The 14,645-nt window shown below is 43.3% G+C and overlaps 1 protein-coding gene across 3 annotated transcripts in view; it reads right to left on the bottom strand.

Annotated features, from left to right (window-relative positions):
* Positions 1-6,450: 6,450 nt before the first annotated feature.
* Positions 6,451-14,645, bottom strand: part of clcn5b (chloride channel, voltage-sensitive 5b) — a 35,304-nt gene continuing 27,109 nt past the window's right edge. For 2 of the 3 annotated variants that reach the window (XM_069671841.1, XM_069671840.1), the window contains one exon: positions 6,451-8,599. In XM_069671841.1, coding sequence (XP_069527942.1) covers positions 8,509-8,599 — 91 coding nt within the window. In that variant the 3' untranslated portion in view covers positions 6,451-8,508. The remainder of the gene's footprint in view (positions 8,600-14,645) is intronic. The other variant, XR_011308757.1, reaches the window with a different exon arrangement.

Genomic DNA, 14,645 nt, shown 5'->3' with positions numbered 1-14,645 from the left:
GCGTTAGCAGATTGGCTCAAACGTCTCTTGTTGTGTGTTGGGATGCAGTCATCAGACTTTTTTAAACAACCCCTTGAGGTGTAAAGGAGGGGAAGGTTAACATGTTATCACCTTAAAAAGCAATGCCATTAAACTTAACTTAGCTCAGATGAAAATAATTCCTGCTCTCTTAACAAAATAAATCATCCGCACAACAATTCAAATATCTGCAAAATTATACTCTTGCCTGGCAGTTAGCTATCAGCAACCACTGGCTGCATTAGCATTAGCTTGTTGGGCTGATGTTTTAAGCTAGTGTTATATGGCCTTAGTTAAGTCTCTGTATTTGATTGAAATATGGATTTTGATGTTTTCATGGTAGTTTGCTGTAAGTAAAATGTTTTGGTAACACAGAGAGGACATTTTTTCTAAATATTACAATCTCTGAACATTAGCTAGCTTATTATTCACTAGCAAAAGTAGCTAACATCAAAATCTGAAGTGTTTTAAGATACCAAATGGTAGCTTGGTAATTTAACTTGGCTAGGTAATTCAAGTTAGCTAGCTAGCCAATTAACCAATTTACATTTACTGAAGTACTGTACCAAAGTAAAAAAGTTTAAGTACTATTTATGTTCAGATAATTACAATTCAGGTATTCTTAAATGGGCCTTTTTGCACAATGGCTACTTGTACTTTAGGTATATCTAGCGTCACTTGTCGGGTCTTCCTGGCGCACATCGTGGGCAGGAGAGCTACTTCGGCTAGCGTTGCCTTGTGTTTTCTCTTCATCAATATTTTTGGTAGAGGACATAGTTTCCTACATCTTGTAGCGACCCTGTTTTCCATCATGTTCAGAAACACACCTTTAGTATTTATGTTTTCATGGTTATTTTGTACGATTATTGGGGGGCTCAAAAATCTGCCATCTTGAACGTGATCCTGAAGTTCTCCACTTAAGGTATATCCTCATACTTCAAGGCTACATTGTGGTTAAAGAATATATTTAAAGTTGGGAAACTAGTGTCAAAGTTAGGATTTTAGTTAAACATATATTTATAATTAGATCTATTTATAGTTAGTTTAAGAAGGCACAAATAACTCCATTATTCTGTTGTTGTCAAAGCATGACTAGCCTCGTATTTAGCGAAGGGTAATGGGTTTTGGCTAACGGTGATGGAACACTAAAACAATATGATTTCATGTGGGGGTAGAATGAAAGCTCCTGTCAAAGTTGGATGAGGTTGAAGGTGTGAATGTCTGACGTTTGCTCCATGAAATAACAAACATTGCAGAAGTAGGATTATATTGTAGTTCAGGGACATACGTTGGCTGAGTCCCACTTCATAACCTCCGACTTGTTTCCAGCATCCATGGAGGGAAATTATAACACGCTGTGCAGCAGTGGAACATGTTGGATTGTTTGATCAAAACCAACCTGACTGCAGCCATAGGTTTATTTTTGTATTGAGGGGGGGCTGTGATAGCGGTCAAACCAAAGGATGGTTTGATCCAAGCCTTCGATAGCTGGGAGTCCGACATGAGACGTAGCCACCAGAGAAAACATCCACGAAATTGGCCCTAGATTACTTCCAGAGTGTGTCTTGGCGTAATAGAGGTTTTCCTTCCATTTCTCACTTCCTCTGGATTCAATCGCACTCTTATCACCTCTTAAAACTCTGAATTCGATCAGCAGTTTTCAACCTCATTGCCTTTTGGACTCTTAAAAAGAAGCTGTGCCTTCTCGCGTCACCCCATCAGAGGACTGACTTTTGCTTTCAAGGTTGTTTCATTTGATTTACGACCAAAAAAGCCAAGAAACTCTGCAGAACACCACGAGAAGAAACTAATTTAGTGCAAAAATAGAATTCATAATAAAGTTTAATGGTAGCAAATGTAAAGCTGCCAGCACCACTCGGGGTTTAAGTTGTCGGCTACATACTGTGAGACTTGTTAAAATACTATCAGACCGGCTAATAAATGTACTGTTTGCAATCCTAAAAGTTGTTTAAGAGGTTTCAGATACCAGGAGGTGATGAATAGTTCTGTAGACTTTGCCCAGACGCACCGAGTTCAGGAGGGGTTCAAACTATTTGATTACCAGTTAGGTGTGGGCCAACAGGGACGGATCAATTCCAAGAAATTCCTTGTTTAAAATGCAGAGAGGTCCAGACGGTTGAGTCCTAAGGAGCCGGTACCTGTCAACAGGTCCTAACGCTGCACGTGTCAATATTTTATAATAACAATGGAGGACATGACGACATGTAATGTCGTCATGTCCTCCATTGTCGCTTGTGGTGACAAACCCACAGAGATCTATTTACAGACCCCGAATTTCCCCTTAACTCAACAGCGTTTTAGGCCTTGAAAAAACTGTCAGCACAAATCTGGATTTTGGCACAGTTTTTCTGGAAAGTTATAAATTACATGATGTAATTTTTGAGCATCTGATCCAAGACATATTTGGAGGTTTAAAATCTGACTAGACAAAGTGGTTCCTAATGAATGCCAAGGTTGCTCCTTGTCTGCTGTCTGTGTGATCAACTCGCAACTTTAGAGTGGATAATATGTGAAAGTAAGGCTGCATGATGGTGCAGTTAGGGTTGTCGCCTCACAGCTAGAATGTTCCTGGTTCGATTCCCAGTTCAGACGTAGGGGGTTTGCATGCGTGGGTTCTCTCCAGCTTCCTCCCACAGTCCAAAGACATGCTCGTTAGGTTCACCGGTGGCTCTTAAATCACCCGTGAGTGTGAGCGTGAAAGGCCTGTCTCTGTGTGTCAGCCCTGTGATTGAATGGCGATCAGTCCAGGGTGTAACCCCATCTCTCGCCCAACGAAAGCTGGGATAGGCTCCAGCCTGTGCGCTGCCCCCAAGTGGCCAAAAAGTCAATCAAGGCAGGTTATCATTTTTTGGGACATTGTTAAATTGTATCATTCTTTTGTTCCCTAAACTCCTATGATGGTGGTTTTATGGATGTCACTGAAAATACAGTTTACCATGTTAATTAACCAAATTACCTAATTATCTGACACAAGCAGTACAATTCAGCGTACTCAGGACATTAGGAAAACCACTAGAAGTAACTCCTAAGCATGTCATAGGCTTTAGGTTTGTTCACATATTTGTTCTAGAAAGGTCAGTGAGATTACCGTGTGTTACATGAGCAGCAGCAGAGACGGAGAGCTGCGACTGAAGCTGTGGGAACATCCACCTTATAACCTCAGGTGAGGCCACGAGGGCAGCGACGCAACACTGTGCAGCGGATTGGATTGCATTCCTTCAAACACAAACACACACACACACACTCAGCCTCATTGTGACGGAGCTTCATCCTAAATATTTGCTCTCTCTGTCCAGCCCTCGGGCACACACACGTCACCTCTTTGCATGCTTTCTCTGCCCACATGCGAGCACACACACGGACACACAGAGGAAGGTAAGAGAGGAGATTCGACACTTCGGGGTGTAGGATGACACCTTGAATTGGCCGATTACCACATCGAAGTGTTTTGGCTGCTTTGTAATGTGCACAGAGACAATGGCAGGCATGGGAACAGGGCGACTGAAATGAGAGAGAAGCCAGTGAGGTAAGGCAACATGTTGGAGAGAAAGAAGAACAAGGACACAGAGAAAAACATACCAGAAAGAAACACAAAATCAAACAGAAAGGACAGACTGTGTGGAGACCTGTGTGTGTGTATGAGGTGTGAGAATGCAGGAGCCACGAGCAGGTCGGTAACTCGAGCCCCATGTGAAGTCTCAGTGTATTCCTGAGCTCAGTTCCTGTGGCTGAGTCATTACGAAGCAGCCACAATAGATCCACATTCCCTCATACACACACACACACTAACCATTTTCACACGAGTCCAGCCACACACACACAAATTATATTCACTGGCGAGCACAAGTGTTTATCCCCCACATGCAAACACACACACTTCCTCTCCATCTTCGCTCCTTCTCACAGAGATTAAGTGGCCAGGAACGAGCTCTGACTCGCTGTCGGGGGACGGTGAGTCAAGACTGACACCCCTAAACAAAAACACACGAGTCAGTTAGAGTAGTGGTCCCAGAGAGTACAGTTTAACACCAATGCTCCAAAGGATGAAAAAAGAGCACTCCTTTACTCTGCTTCTGAAAATGTTTTCTTTAGTGAATGAATGCAGTCAACAGCCGTGCTAGCAGCTTTATGAGACTGTACACTGAAGTAATTCTATCATAATGGGAACATTAGCATGCTAACATGCTCGTAATAATTATACTAAATCCCTGACTGCTATTTTAGCGGCCTGTTAGCATGCTAATACTTTCTAATCGGCATAAACAGAAAGTACAGCTGCCGCTAACAATAGATGGCCGACGTGACAGCTCCCAAACCCTCTCTATCGCCCCCTGCTGACTTGCTGCAGTATAGCTCATAAAGCCCGCCTCCTCCATGTTAACAGATGGGACATGAGTCAAACTTTAAAATCGAAATACACGTCAAATACATTTTTCTCAAACATGGTTTCTGTCATTATAGTTAGTTCTTATCATGCTGATTTATGTCCAAGTGTTTATTTTTCTGACAAGTTTACTTATTTGATGCAGTCAAAAGGGGGTGTGACCTCATGATTGACAGCTCTGTTGACAAATGGGGCTCCTGCAGCGTTCTGTTCCCGAGTAGCAGAGTAGATGAGGAACGGCGAGAGGAGACGTAACTAACACTACAGTCATTGAACTTTCCATAAGCGTGAATATCTCCTTTCAGAGGGAGGGCCGCAATGCACGCTGGGTGTTGTAGGAATGTAGAATGGGCAAAACTACCAGCTGTTTGTACGACTTTCTCCACAGCTATGGCGCCAATTTCATATATTACTGCTTCTATCGATTACAGAGAACACCAGCTTTGACTGACAGCGGCGAATCGCTCTTGAAATGCGTTTTGGTTAGCGGAAGGGGCGGGACATCGTTACCCTGGCTCCACCAGCCGATCTCTACTACACAGACACTGGCTCCAAATGATGTCACCAGCGCAAGATGGCAGCGCCCACCTCGGGGGTGTTTTGGCTTCAAATGAGAGTAGAAGGAGGCGTGTCATCTTGAGATATAATTTACAATAAAATCTGTGTACAATATGTAAAAGTTAAAGAGGAATAAAACAGGCTTCTTACTCTGCACATCCAGTTGAAGCAAGCATCCATCCCTGCATGGTCTGCACACGTTGGTCCTTTGAAAGGTCACATGAGGCAAAAGCTCGACCCTAATGACACCATTAGGGCCATAAAATCATGATTCAATCCATCCTGTTTTTTATTGTCGTTGAGACTGAAACACATTAAAGGGGGTTAAGTAGAAACTCGAGGCCGACAAGTCATTGCAGAGTATGATGGTTTTATGTTCAGAATTATTCCATGTAATCTTGTTCCTAAATGATGTGAAGAAGTACGTCTATAGAAGTGAAGTGAAGTATGTAATCATAAGGCCAATTATGTGAAACTAATCGACAGCACTTTGAGAGGATCGTGTCTCTGGCAGTATGTAAACACAATAAATCAAAATGAAGGCCAGGACTAATTCGTTCAGTGGGTTTGTCTCGCAGCGCATGTAAACAGAAAACAGATGCATCAATAATAAAGACATGACAAAACGCTGGCAAAGCCTCGACAACAAATGAGTCAAGAAGGACACGACGGAGAGAGAGACATTCCACTTCTGTTACACTTTACTTCATGCTGTCAGACTGAAACACTCAGCCGTGTGTCTGGGTTAAGTCTTCCTTGATGTGCTGGATCATCCCGCTGAGGAGCTGCCCGGTGGATTCAACGGCCATAATAAATCAGCAAACGATCAACAAAACAACTTGTTGTGAAATTGCTGTTCTTCCCAGCAGGATAACGTAAGCTGAAAAAGCACATGGGGGCAGCAGAAGAAAACATCCATCCATCATCTGTACCACTTATTCTGTTCAGAGACGCAGTGGGGATGGAGCCTGTCCCAGCTGTCATTGGGCGAGAGGCGGGGTTAGACAACCTTTGATGCTCACATTCACACATACGGGCAATTTTAGAGTCACCAATGAACCTGACGAACATGTCTTTGGACTGTGGGAGGGAACCCACGCATGCACGGGGAGAACATGCAAACTGCACATAGAAAGGCCCCCTTCGTCCAAACTGGGATTCGAACCAGGAACCTTCTAGCTGTTATATAGAAAACTTGAGAGAAATATTTGTCTGTAAACAAACAGCAACACCAGCATTTGCATATTAAAAGTTTAAGTCCATTTGTAGGTTTAGGTTTAAGAGCATTTAGAGTGGATTGAAACTGTGAAGTTGGCGAAACAAATCAAATTAAAACAAATTAAATCAACATACAGCTCCGGAAAAAATTAAGAGACCTCTGCAAAAATATGTCTTCAATTTCTGGGTTTGTGTAAAATTAACTTTTGTTTTATTGTAAACAACATTTCTCACTATTCCAAATACAATATTCTCATTTAGGTATTTTATTTGCAGAAAATGACGACTGGTTAAAGTTATAATCTCAAAGATCTCAGTTTCGGTCTCTTTGGCGGCACCTTATGGTGATAAACGGTAATTGCGGGAGCACACTTCCCAGATATCCAGACAGTGCTGCATGTGTGACGTCCACGGTTGGCTCCGGTTGTAACTCTTGATTTTCCTCGCTGACGGTGGCTTTCCTTTTTAGACTGTTTGCTTCATCTGAGCGTCAAATTTGTTTCTTTTTCTTTGGATTTTCACTTATTTTTGAAGTTGTATCTGTAGTCATTGATCTTTTCTTTGTTTGTTCAGCCATAGTAGATTACTGTTTACTTGCAGCACTTGCAGAGAGAGGAGAAGCAGCCGCTTAGCTCCGCCTACCCTCTCTGGCAGACCAACCACTGCTGGGTGATGGAGAACGCGTTGCTAACTGGCCACCAGTCTGTAATACTGCAAATGCAAAGGCTTTCAACAGTGGGCCATAGGCTCAATCACCATTGTGTTACCTCATTCAGTGATAGAGACTTAACAGTAGGGATAGACCAATATTCGGAGCCGATATTCGGCATTTTGACGCATATCAGCATCAGCCTTTTTTTTCTTTCTTTTTTTAAATCAGACAGCCATAAGAGTTCATTTCTTTGCAAATTTTATATAACTTTGTTTTATTTACTTTTTAAAAATTCAGGAAGTTATTTATTTAGTTAAATTTTCAGTTAACTTTATAAGAGATGCTGCTGACCCTGGGAACTCCCTGCGCTTTTTGTTTGTTTGTTTAATAAACATATGCTTAAAGGCATTTAAACAAAGTTAAGTGTTGGAGTTTGTATTATTCAAAGTTTTGACACCAATATTTTCACTTTTACTGCGAATGAATATCGGCTCCAAATATCGGTTATCGGCCTCCTTGACTACTAATAATCAGTATCGGTATCGGCCCTGAAAAAAACCATATCGGTCTATCTCTACTTAACAGACATTTATTTACAAGAAAATCTTCAGGATTATATCTTAAACTTGGAAGCAAATCAAAATAAAAACATCCTAAACAAATAAAAAAGACACAAAACTCGTGTTTCAGTGAAATAATTTAGTGGGACAAACAATTTTAACATTTACATAAATTAACTTGTGTGTCATGATTCTTGGTTTTTGCAGCCCAGAAACATCTTCCATAAGGCATGACATGGTTATTGCAGCATTATCATTATGTATGTATGATTTTTGTATGCAAGGTGGCCGATCAGAAAAAAAACAAAACACTGCATAGTTCCCAGGCTGGAGTCTCCCGCCGTGATACACATATGACAAAAGAAAGAGATGTTTGTGGAGAGTTCCCAGGCTGTCGTGGAGTCTTTATGGAGTGTTAAGTGTGTGTTTCAGAGCCTCTTCTCACACTCCTGTATCCCTCGCCCCCAGCTCACAAAGGAGGGAGGGAAGAGGAGGAGGAGAGGGTGGGGAGGTGGTGGAGCATCCATCAGCCCAGCTCGGAGCGCTCTGTCTGGGCTCGCCGTGAAGGCCGGAGGGCAGGCAGGCAGGCACAGAGCGCCCCCAAACCTCTCTCTATCTCACCTGATGTCCTCCTCCTCTCCTCTCGTCAGAGTCTCTGCTCCCACCTCCTTTTCTTTTTTAGGCGTAGAAAAGAAACTAAATGGAAGAGGATGTTTTTGCTTGGAGCTGCAGAATTCTCAAGGAGAAAGGAGAGTGGGGAAAAAAAGGAGCAGACGTGAAATATTCCATTTATTTCTCATGTGCATCTGCCCTACATCCTACTGAATCGAAGTTGAAATCGGGGCCAACGGTGTCAGTAAGGATGAGTCATTGTTTCTGAGAGTCAAAAAGCCAAAGAACTCCCCCATCTTACAAAAAAAGAAAGATCCTTTGTTCTCAAGTCGCCTGTGCAAATGGAGCTCGACTTACTTCTCTGACCTGCCTCCTTAAAGCTGACGAGGTAAAAGGTGCGTTCACGTTGTAGCTGGTGTCTTCTGGTCCCCTGGTCTACAGAGGAGAGATGGAAGGATGGTAGAGGAAGGACGGAGGAGTTCAGTTCAGTTGAAGAGGATGGAGTCTGGGTCTCTGTTGGCAATCTGCGCCATGTGTTTCAGGATGTCTTTCTTAGTGATGATTCCCAGCAGCCTCCTAATGACAGAGAGAGTGGAAAAAAGGAGAACAATGGAGGGGATTAGTTCACGTCATACTTTTATTGCTTCGTCATGGCGAGCTGAGGCAGTGACAGAAAGCAGAGGCGCACACGCATCCAGTCGAGGTCTGGTTTTGACTTTTTGGCAGTTTTATTGCAGCCTCGGAGGGAAACTGGCTCGCAGCGGGAGATCAAAGGAACACGAAAAAGCAGTAAACAGAGTGAAGACGGAAAAACACAAAGGCCGTGATCACACCGCGGCTGATTACAGCAGACACTTCAGTGGTAAGTTCACACTCAGGACAGAACGGAATAACAAGAGTGGAAACACAAGGCGCAGCTAGTTCCTGTGGAGTCTACGATACGCAGCAGTCAATCAGAAGGCACATTAACCTTTCAGAGAAGAAACGTACAGCAGAGGGAACAGTCTGGTGCCGCTGCTTTAAAGCAACACTGTGTAACATTCAGGGGATGAAGAGACACATTTTTTTTAGCATTAAAATACATCCCCACTCACAGGCTAAGTTTGTCTGGTGTGACCAGCAGCTTATGAAGGCTATTGTTGCTAATATTAGCCTGCTTTGGGGATGTTTTTCTCACAGTGAAAGTCAGGGTGGTGCAACAGCCTCCAGAGCCGGAGGAGAAGAGTACTACTCCGAGATTAAAGGCGTTCACTTGCCAGAGGAAAAAAAAAAAGGCAAATTAGCCAGAATATTCTTGCCCTAGATTTTGCATGATTTCGTTTGTAGCGCAGTCGTCTATGAAGTCTGTTTCTTGTGCAGAGAGAACAGCTTAAAGAGGCGGTATTATGCTGTTTCACATTATAAGACATATATATATATAATGTAACAATGTTGGATGTCCACACTAAACCTGGGTGAGGTTTGTAATCTGTAGGTAAAAGTATGCTGGAGTAATCCCAAAAGCTTCTCAGCTCAGGCTGCAGGCTGCTGAAAGCGGGCCCCCTGGGGCGGGGTTTTCTTAAAGGGACAGCGCTGACTGAGTCGTTTCAGGCTGTATGAGGGCCTGCACAGAGCACCAGTGTGAGAAAAATGAGGAGTTTTTTTTTTTTTTTTTTTTTAAGATTATTTTTTTGGCCTTTTGGCTTTATTTTTATAGGACAGCTGAAGATAGACAGGAAATGTTGGGAGTAGAGAGTGGGGGATGACATGCACAAATGATCGGCAGACCGGGAGTCGAACCTGCGATCAGTGCGACGAGGACTGTAGCCTCTGTACATGGGGCGCCTGCTCTACCGACTGAGCTAAACAGCGCCCCAATGAGGAGTTTTTTTAACTGTAAGTTATGCTAAGGTACTCCACAGGTATCACAGGGTGAAATATGAAGCTTGAAATTAGCATAATACCGCCCCTTTAAATATGCGCAGAGCAAAATTATGACATTTTTGGTGGCAAATTTACGACTTTAATGTTGGAATTTTCTTGTTTTAAGGTAGGCAATTTATTTTAACACCTTCCTTTGCATCCTGACAGCAATCACTAAATTTAAAGTGTTCTTGGAAAATCTGGGATATTTAGCACAGGCCTGTAAAACTCTTCCCTAAAACATTCAGGAGGAAGCATCGGCCTTCAAAAGCCACCGAAAAGTTTAGGACTTCAAAGAGTATTAAGAGGTTTGGTTTTAATGGCTGTCAAATATCAAACGTTATCGGCCTTCTTCTTGAAACAAAGCAGCTTTTAAATATCGTCCACGCTTCCTCTGGAAAGGCCACCCACACGTCTCCGTCGGAATCATCTGCTGTTGATCAAATATCGCACAAAAACAAACGATCACACTGAACTGATTCATTCATTCTTTAAATAGTACAAATGTGAGTTTGACCCGAGAGGAATGGCATAACACATATGTGGAGTAAAAACATGAAACCACCAAAAAAAAATGACCACGTTGTCGAGAAATTTCAAGGCTGAGAGGATGTTTGTGTCATAATTATGTTCCGATAAGAGGCCTGTTTTTCAAAATAAAATGAAATGACAGATAAGATTTGGCTCCAGAAAGGCAACCTTGAGCTAAAGATACCATCAAAAATAAAGATAGTGTGGGAAAATATTATTGTTGCCAGTCAGAGTCATCTCACAAGACATCGCCTTAGGGTCTTTCCCTAGGCGAGGAGTGATCCCCTTGTTCCTGTTTACCCTCTTTCCCATAAAAACAGGTGATTCCTCGACAATCTGTTCATTTTTCATGTGCCACATGGATCCACTCTGGCGCCGGGTGCTGCGCGCCAACAAGCCGCCCATCTGAGGTAAATATGTGCGGGTCCTGCAGGAGTCATCGGGCCTGTTAGCAGCCTTTCAGCAAGCATGTGCGATGCGAGCGAGGGAACCTTAAACTGATCGTGTTCTGGTGGGAGAAGTAAATATACAGTGTCTCAGTTGAAGGGCACTTCTGAGGGTTTCACAGCTGATGTTCATTTAGTCTCCTCTCAGTTTGGAGCGCATTTCACAGCTCAAAGGGCACTCCAACCATTCAACACATTAAGAGCAGTTCCCAGGTGACTGGAAGGACTACTCTGAGGATGCTTTCACTCCCAAAGTCTGTTTGTTTGATCCGAATCAAAGACCAAATTGTTACAATGTTTGGTTGGTTCTCACACGGAAACTTTTACCAGCTGACCAAAAGTTTTGAGGCGTGAGGAAACTGCTTTCCGATTGGTCAGAATTCCCATGTGGGAAAACAAAGAGAGAAGAAGACGGGAGAGAATCGAAGACTTTAATGTTTTGTTGTCAGAGTTTTTATAACTTTCAATCGACAATCGACGTTCTTCTGTGTTTCCACAAGATCCCTAGGAGAGGCCTGACCTCGTCGCTCCCCGATGTTTGTACTCTACTCACCTCGCTGCCTGGTTGCGTGGGTGTCTCTCCCAGTGCCAACATCTGTTCACAACCCACAATGCACAGCGTTTTGGTTTCCTTCCTGTATTTAATACTTTAAAGTAAAAATCTTCAAGATTTAAGTCTCTATCTATCGCTGAATGAGGTAACACAATGGTGATTGTGACGATGGCCCACTGATGAAAGCCTTTGCATTTGCAGTATTACAGACTGGGCGTCTCACAAGCGGCGCCCAGTTAGTGACGCGTTCTCCATCAGCCAGCAGTGGTCGGTCTGCCAGAGAGGGTAGGCGGAGCTAAGCGGCTGCTTTTCCGCTCTCTGCAAGTGTTGCGAGCAAACAGTAATCTACTATGGCTGAACAAACAAAGAAAAGATGGATGACGACAGATACAACTTCAAAAATAAGCGAGGAAAATCAAGAGTTACAAACAGAGCCAACCGTGGACGTCTGGTCGATTGCCTTTTAAAGCCATAAGGTGCCGCCAAATAGAACGAAACTGAGAACTAGGGATAGACCGATTATCGGCCCCGATATTCAGCATTTTGACACATATCAGCCTTTTTTTTTTTTTTCATCCGACGGCCGATAAGAGATCAATTAAAAACTGGGTTATTTTGGCTCTGATGCATATGCTTAAAGGCATTTAAACAAAGTTAAGTGTTGGAGTTTGTATTATTCAAAATTTTGACGCCAATATTTTCACTTTTACTGCAAATGAATATCGGCTCCAAATATCGGTTATCGGCCTCCTTGACTACTAATAATCGGTATCGGTATCGGCCCTGAAAAAACCATATCGGTCTATCTCTACTGAGAACTTACAGATTATAGCTTTAAATTTGATTCTGTTCTCACCTGAATCAAACCGGACCGTGGTTTGTTTGGAAACGGACCGATTCACCTTTTTTCTAGCGGACCTAGATCTTCTTTGTTCTGTCCAAACAAACCGGACTTCAGAGTAAAGTTTGAAAGTCCGGACCAAAGCTGTCGGGTGTGAAAGCGCCCTCAGTCTTTTTGTGGCTCTGGAGGGAGCTTGTTAAAGTGTGAATAACGACCCCGATCGAACGCGACAAAGCAGCGACAAAGCAGCAACAAAGCGTCCAGCTACAAGCGATGGAAGCTGCTGCATACTGAGGGGTCAGCCACCAGTGCTGCAAATCTAAGCTGAGCTGGCTTCAACGTTTACAGCCCTCCGATGACGTGGTGGAGACCGTCGCTGCTGGAGTCCAAAGAAGGTCGGGAATGAAAGGGAGGATCCACCTGATCCTTCTGTGATTCGCACCACAGGTCGTGCAGAAAAAAAGGGCGAGTAGCGAATCAGAAAAACTTGATTACTCTCCACATTTCAAATAGTTTCAACAACCTTTCAACACCTTCAAGAACCAAGTGCATACTGGAGTAAGAGTGAAGACAAAAGCTCGCCAACTAAAAACTCAACAACCACCCGAGGAAAGAACAGAACCCTAAAGCTATACAGTTACATGTGTGTGAAGCTACTTCAGACTTTGACAGTGTTGGTACAAAACTCTATTTCTGTAACTCCTGAAAATATACACAATCCCCCGTCCAAATCCCCGAGAGCTGCATGTTTGAACATGTCAGGTTTCCATCTAAACAAGCGAAGGCTGAAAGCGAAACAGTGGGATTAAGTTCGCTCTCAGTGGGAGTATCGGCTCTCCGACAAACATTGTTCTTTTGTCATCACACAGAGTGACACATTACAGCAGCGTGTGTGAAGAGCTGGACGGCTTTCTGTGGTCTGAGAAGGTTTCAATCACAGTGAGAGAAAGTTTTGGTTAATATATTTGTATTTTTCAAACCACTGATTTAAAACAGCAGCTTTACTAGTTTTTAATAACCCGACTGTGCAAGCAGCTGATGTAGAGCTCTGTGATTTCCTTCATGGGGAGACCCCCTCCAGTGAAAATCCAGTGTTAAACCTTGTAAACATCTCCATGTGGTGTTTCTCATGTGCTGCAAGAGCCAACATCAGCAGTCATCTCCACAGCTGGGCCTGTCTGCTTGTAAACTGCAGAGTACCAAGGGCAGGCTGAGCAACACGTTTTCAGACTGAGATGTCACAAACCTAAGGAGCCAATCCCGTTAATGGATGAGGCGGCGCTATGCATATCATTATGTGTAACCTATGGCAACCACTTTAGTGATGTGCGAGCCAGCTGTAACCGTCATCGTAATGTTTGCAAACTCACGACTGACTGCTAACGCTAACGTTACGACTAATTACTACATTTTAAGCTAGCTAAGTCTCAACAAGTTGCCGCTAAACGATGGCAGAGACGTGGTTTGTTTTCACGACAGAGGGGGCGGTTGGACATGCGCACAGTGTGAGGGAAATTCTCCAAGTAACTTCAATGTTATGAATCACGTCTCTTTGCTCGAGAAGTGCGAAAGTTCTCTCCCTTGCAGTTAAAGTGCTCAAGCTTATATACGACGTCAACAAACCCCCTACCCCATCAATCAGCCAAGTGGCCCTCGTAAGCAAGATAAGATGATCCTTCTTTGCTCTCCGGGGAGGAAGCCGGGGGTCACCAAATAAATGTCATAAAATAAATTGGCCCCCCATACAAGTTTAAATTTAGACGAGTTACCCCCTTGATGATCCACAACAGTGCAGAAAAAACATATCAGACACAATTTATTATTAATTAAAATACAAACTAGGGATGCACGATATTGGATTTTTTGCCGATATGCCGATATTTTACAACTCATTTAGCAGATTACCGATACCGATATTTTTTTCCCACACACCTAATTGCAGAGATCATCAACTCTCTTCTGTATTGGAATTAGCGTACAGTATAATGGTGATACTCTTATCACATTTGTTACAACGGTCGGGGTGACGGGTCTTGAGATGGTTAATCAAGTTTGTAGTGTTGAAAGACTTTGCCTTGGCTCCTCCTCGCATCACCGAAGCTGAGCAGTCATTGCAAATAGCAGTTTTGCTATCTATTTCAGACACTTTGATAAACTTCCACACCACGGACATTTTGGCTTCTAACTCTCATGCTGCAGGTAGACACACGTGACGTCATCACGCTGCACCGCGCAGGTCTTCTTCGCGCCGGGGACATTGCGCCGAGGTCGGGCATTTAATCAAGTATGCAGCAGCCCATTATTTTATGTGTGTGTGTGTGTGTGTCTCTGTCTCTGTGTGTGTGTGTG

Source organism: Semicossyphus pulcher, unplaced genomic scaffold (assembly GCF_022749685.1).
Source record: "Semicossyphus pulcher isolate SPU_LCO1_2020_fin unplaced genomic scaffold, fSemPul1.0.p SCAF_21, whole genome shotgun sequence".
Classification (NCBI taxonomy): domain Eukaryota; kingdom Metazoa; phylum Chordata; class Actinopteri; order Labriformes; family Labridae; genus Semicossyphus; species Semicossyphus pulcher.
The sequence above is the reverse complement of the archived record's forward strand: the minus strand, read 5'-3'. Positions and strand labels throughout refer to the sequence as shown.